Raw genomic sequence first — 3314 nt, 5'->3', positions numbered from 1 at the left:
AATCATCATTCCACCACAAACATAAACCACCGGCTCTATCCCTCCCATCACCACTACAGTCAACAGTAACATCAAAGTTGAATTTAAATTTTCTTTTTAGTTGTAACATCTCTTCCGATTTCAATCTTGTTTCCATAAGGAAGACAAGATGGGGATTTTCTACCTTGAGAAGTCTCGCAAGACTTCGAACTGCACGAGGGCTCCCCAACCCTCTGCAGTTCCAACTGATGGTTTTCATTGGGGAAGGCGGTGTTGGCTCTCCAACACCACCTCTGGGAAATTGTCAGGGATATCACTGCCCTCAAAAGCTTGCTTTCTCTTTTTGTCACCATTAACCAACTCATCCAGTGGGCCTTCTGTAATCATAACATCCACTAGCTGTCGCTTGGTTATCTTTGGCTTTGAGGCTTTCACCAATGTCGATCCAGAAATCTTTGAAGGTTTTCTTCGCGTCCATTTTTTTTGAGTAGGTTCTGTTTTCACACTTGCCTGTGTTTTGTTCATTCCTGTAGACAACATAACCGCACCTAGCGTTTCATCAACAGTTTCAACATCTACCTGGTTTTTTGGTCCTACCTCTTCGTCTTTATTTCCTCTATTCTGATTGTTTGCAGCAGCAGTGATTTGTTGAACTTCTGCCTCCTCTTCTTTATCCTTCCCCTTAGTCTCGCATCGACTTTGACTAGAAGAAACGTTAAAGAGATCCTTACTGCATAAACTGGAACTGGACTCACGCTTCTTCGATTCATCAGTGAGTTTTTGTAGAGGAGACGCCCTCAGCCATTGTCCAAAAGCCAAATCTTGTTCTTCAATGTCTTCGAATCCCTCCTCATTGAGTTCTTCGATAGCCTCACAGTCCTTTATTTGGTGACCCATTCGTCCACATATGAAGCAGAAAATGGGGAGTCTTTCGTACTTGAAGTGGACTCTAATCTTCTTCTCCTTAAACGTAACAACAGTGCCACGTTTCAATGGTTCCTTAAGATCCAAAGTGACTTTAACCCGCAAAAATCTACCGTTCCTGTGCGCCTCTTTTGCATCCATTTCTTCAAAGGTACCTATGATATTCCCCAGCTTTTTTGCCATAGTATCAGATATGAGAACTAGAGGGAGATCATAAATTCTTACCCAGAAAGAACTGAAGTGTAGATCCAATTCCGACGGCTGCTCTTCCCCAGAGATGCGCTTTAGAACCAGGAGAGCTCTGTCAAAACTCCAGGGCCCGGTTTTAAGAACATACTCCATGTCACTCCTATAACTGAACTTGAAGAGAAACAGGTTTTTGCTTAGATCTTGAACTTCCACAGTGTGTTTCAGTTTCCATGCATTCACCATCGTGCTTTTGAAAGCTCTAGAGTTAAAGTTGCTTTCTGTCCACAGTCTTCCAGCGAGGGTTCTCTGGATCGATCCGTCTTCAAAAACTTCCACCTCATCCGCAACCACGCCTTCTTCTTCTTCCTTTGAAAGAGCGTAGTTTTTCCAGTTCTCCATCTTTGGAGTGACAAAGCACAGGGGTAAGGTAAGGAGCAAGTCTCCGATGTAAACGGGAGGATAAAACCTAAGCTGCGGCTAGGTTGAGGAATAACCAGAGGCACTGGGGAGAAGAAAATCCACTACGTTCAATAGAAGAGGGCAAAGAAAACACGATAAGATTTTTTAGAGAGAGAAGGTCTGCCTTCTCTCTAGAAAATCACGTGGAATCCTACGGGAACCAATATTAAATCAGTTAAGGAGTAAGCTTTCAAAGTGGAAAGGCAGACATCTATCTAAAGGTAGGAGAGTGACATTAGTGCATTTTGTGTTTTGTAATATACCAATTTATCATCCGTCATTTTACATAGCACTAGTCAAAGTTTAGTAAGCAATAAAAAGTATACATAGGAAGTTTATTTGGGAAGAAAATGAAGACATGAAATGGGTCTCATGGGTTAGTTAGAATTCAATGTGTAATGAGAAAAAAACTAGGGTGTTAGGTATCAAAGATGTGGGCATGTTTAACAGGGCATTATTATGTAAATGGAAATGGAGATTACTTTAAGAGAAGGAGACCATATGGATGGAAATATTGAGGTATATGTATGGGGACTTTCAAAAGTGGATCATTGAGACACCAAGATAAGAAGGCTAGAACAAAAGAATTATTGTAGTGGAGAGATATTGAGTTGGCTGGTAATCAAGAGGGCAGGAGGAAGATAGCTTCTTCAACTTAATTTCTTGTAAAGTAAGGGATGGTGATAAAATTTCTTTTTGGAAGTCTAGATGGTATGTTTCTGGGTCTTTAGCTACTCAATTTCTAATATTATTTGCTAGAGAATCAAACCAAGATGGCAAGGTTATAGATAATGGTCATTTGGGGGAAGGGTATTGGGGTTGGAATATGCAGTTTACATGTGGAGATGAAGATAAAGATGTTACAGTCATAGAATCAGAGGAAAACTTAAAGACAATTCTAAAAGATATTCAACCAGTTAGAGGAAATCATGATGAGTTTGTTTGGATAGACAGTGCAAATAAAGTTTTTTCTGTCCAGTCTTGTTACAGACAGATGATGTAGAGAGCAGAAATATCAGAGCTGGATAAAAAAATTGAAAGATTCACTTGAAGTGATGTGAGAAGCCAAAGTTTCTTCCAATATCAAGGTGTTTACTTGGAGACTCTTGCTAGATAGATTGCCGACAAGAGTTCAATTGATAAAAAGAACAATTATTTCAAATAAATTAGACAACTGACATACTTTTTGTTTAGGTTCTGATGAAGAACTAACACAGTTGTTCTTTCACTGTCATTTTTTTTGCTTCTATTTGGCTATAAGTACAGATTTAGATTGACAGATCATGCCCGACTGAGATTGAGCCAAATGATTATTTTCTGTAATTTTTCAATTCTCTCAAAGGAGTCTAAGGGAAAAACGAAAAATATAATGCATAATTTAGATGGTAACATCTCAAGCTTTGTTTGCGAGTTTGGAGGGGAATGGAGGGGAGGACTTTGAAAAATAAGTAAAATTAGGTGAAAAGAATAAAAAGATTTTAGGTATGAGGGTTTTGGAGGGTTTGATTTTATTCATAACATCAAAAATTGTATTGAATAAGAGCTTTTGAGGACTTCCATAAATTTTCTAAATATATTTTAGGTTGTTATAGTATTCTTAAATTTAAAAATATAGTAATAATAACGACTCTTTTATCATTTTAAACAAAATTATTATTTTTTTTAAATGTCAAATATTTTTTTAAAATTTTGTTTTCAGAAGTCTCTCCCTCCATCTTCAGTCCTTTTCAAAAGTATTAGTGTTTATGAAAAATGAAGAATGA

The 3314-nt window shown here is 37.9% G+C and overlaps 1 protein-coding gene across 1 annotated transcript; it reads right to left on the bottom strand.

Moving 5' to 3' along the window:
- Window positions 1-234: 234 nt before the first annotated feature.
- LOC131651196 (uncharacterized) lies at window positions 235-1491 on the bottom strand. Its single transcript, XM_058920862.1, has one exon. It carries the CDS (start codon window positions 1489-1491, stop codon window positions 235-237), a length of 1257 nt encoding a protein of 418 aa, XP_058776845.1.
- Between the last annotated feature and the right edge of the window lie 1823 nt (window positions 1492-3314).

This window comes from Vicia villosa, linkage group LG2 (genome assembly GCF_029867415.1).
Source record: "Vicia villosa cultivar HV-30 ecotype Madison, WI linkage group LG2, Vvil1.0, whole genome shotgun sequence".
Lineage (NCBI taxonomy): Eukaryota > Viridiplantae > Streptophyta > Magnoliopsida > Fabales > Fabaceae > Vicia > Vicia villosa.
Note: the sequence above shows the minus strand (reverse complement) of the source record. Positions and strands in the feature narration are given on the sequence as shown.

Bases quoted from the DNA above. Each gene is read 5' to 3' on its own strand.
- LOC131651196 (XM_058920862.1), bottom strand. From the start codon at position 1,491: ATGGAGAACTGGAAAAACTACGCTCTTTCAAAGGAAGAAGAAGAAGGC.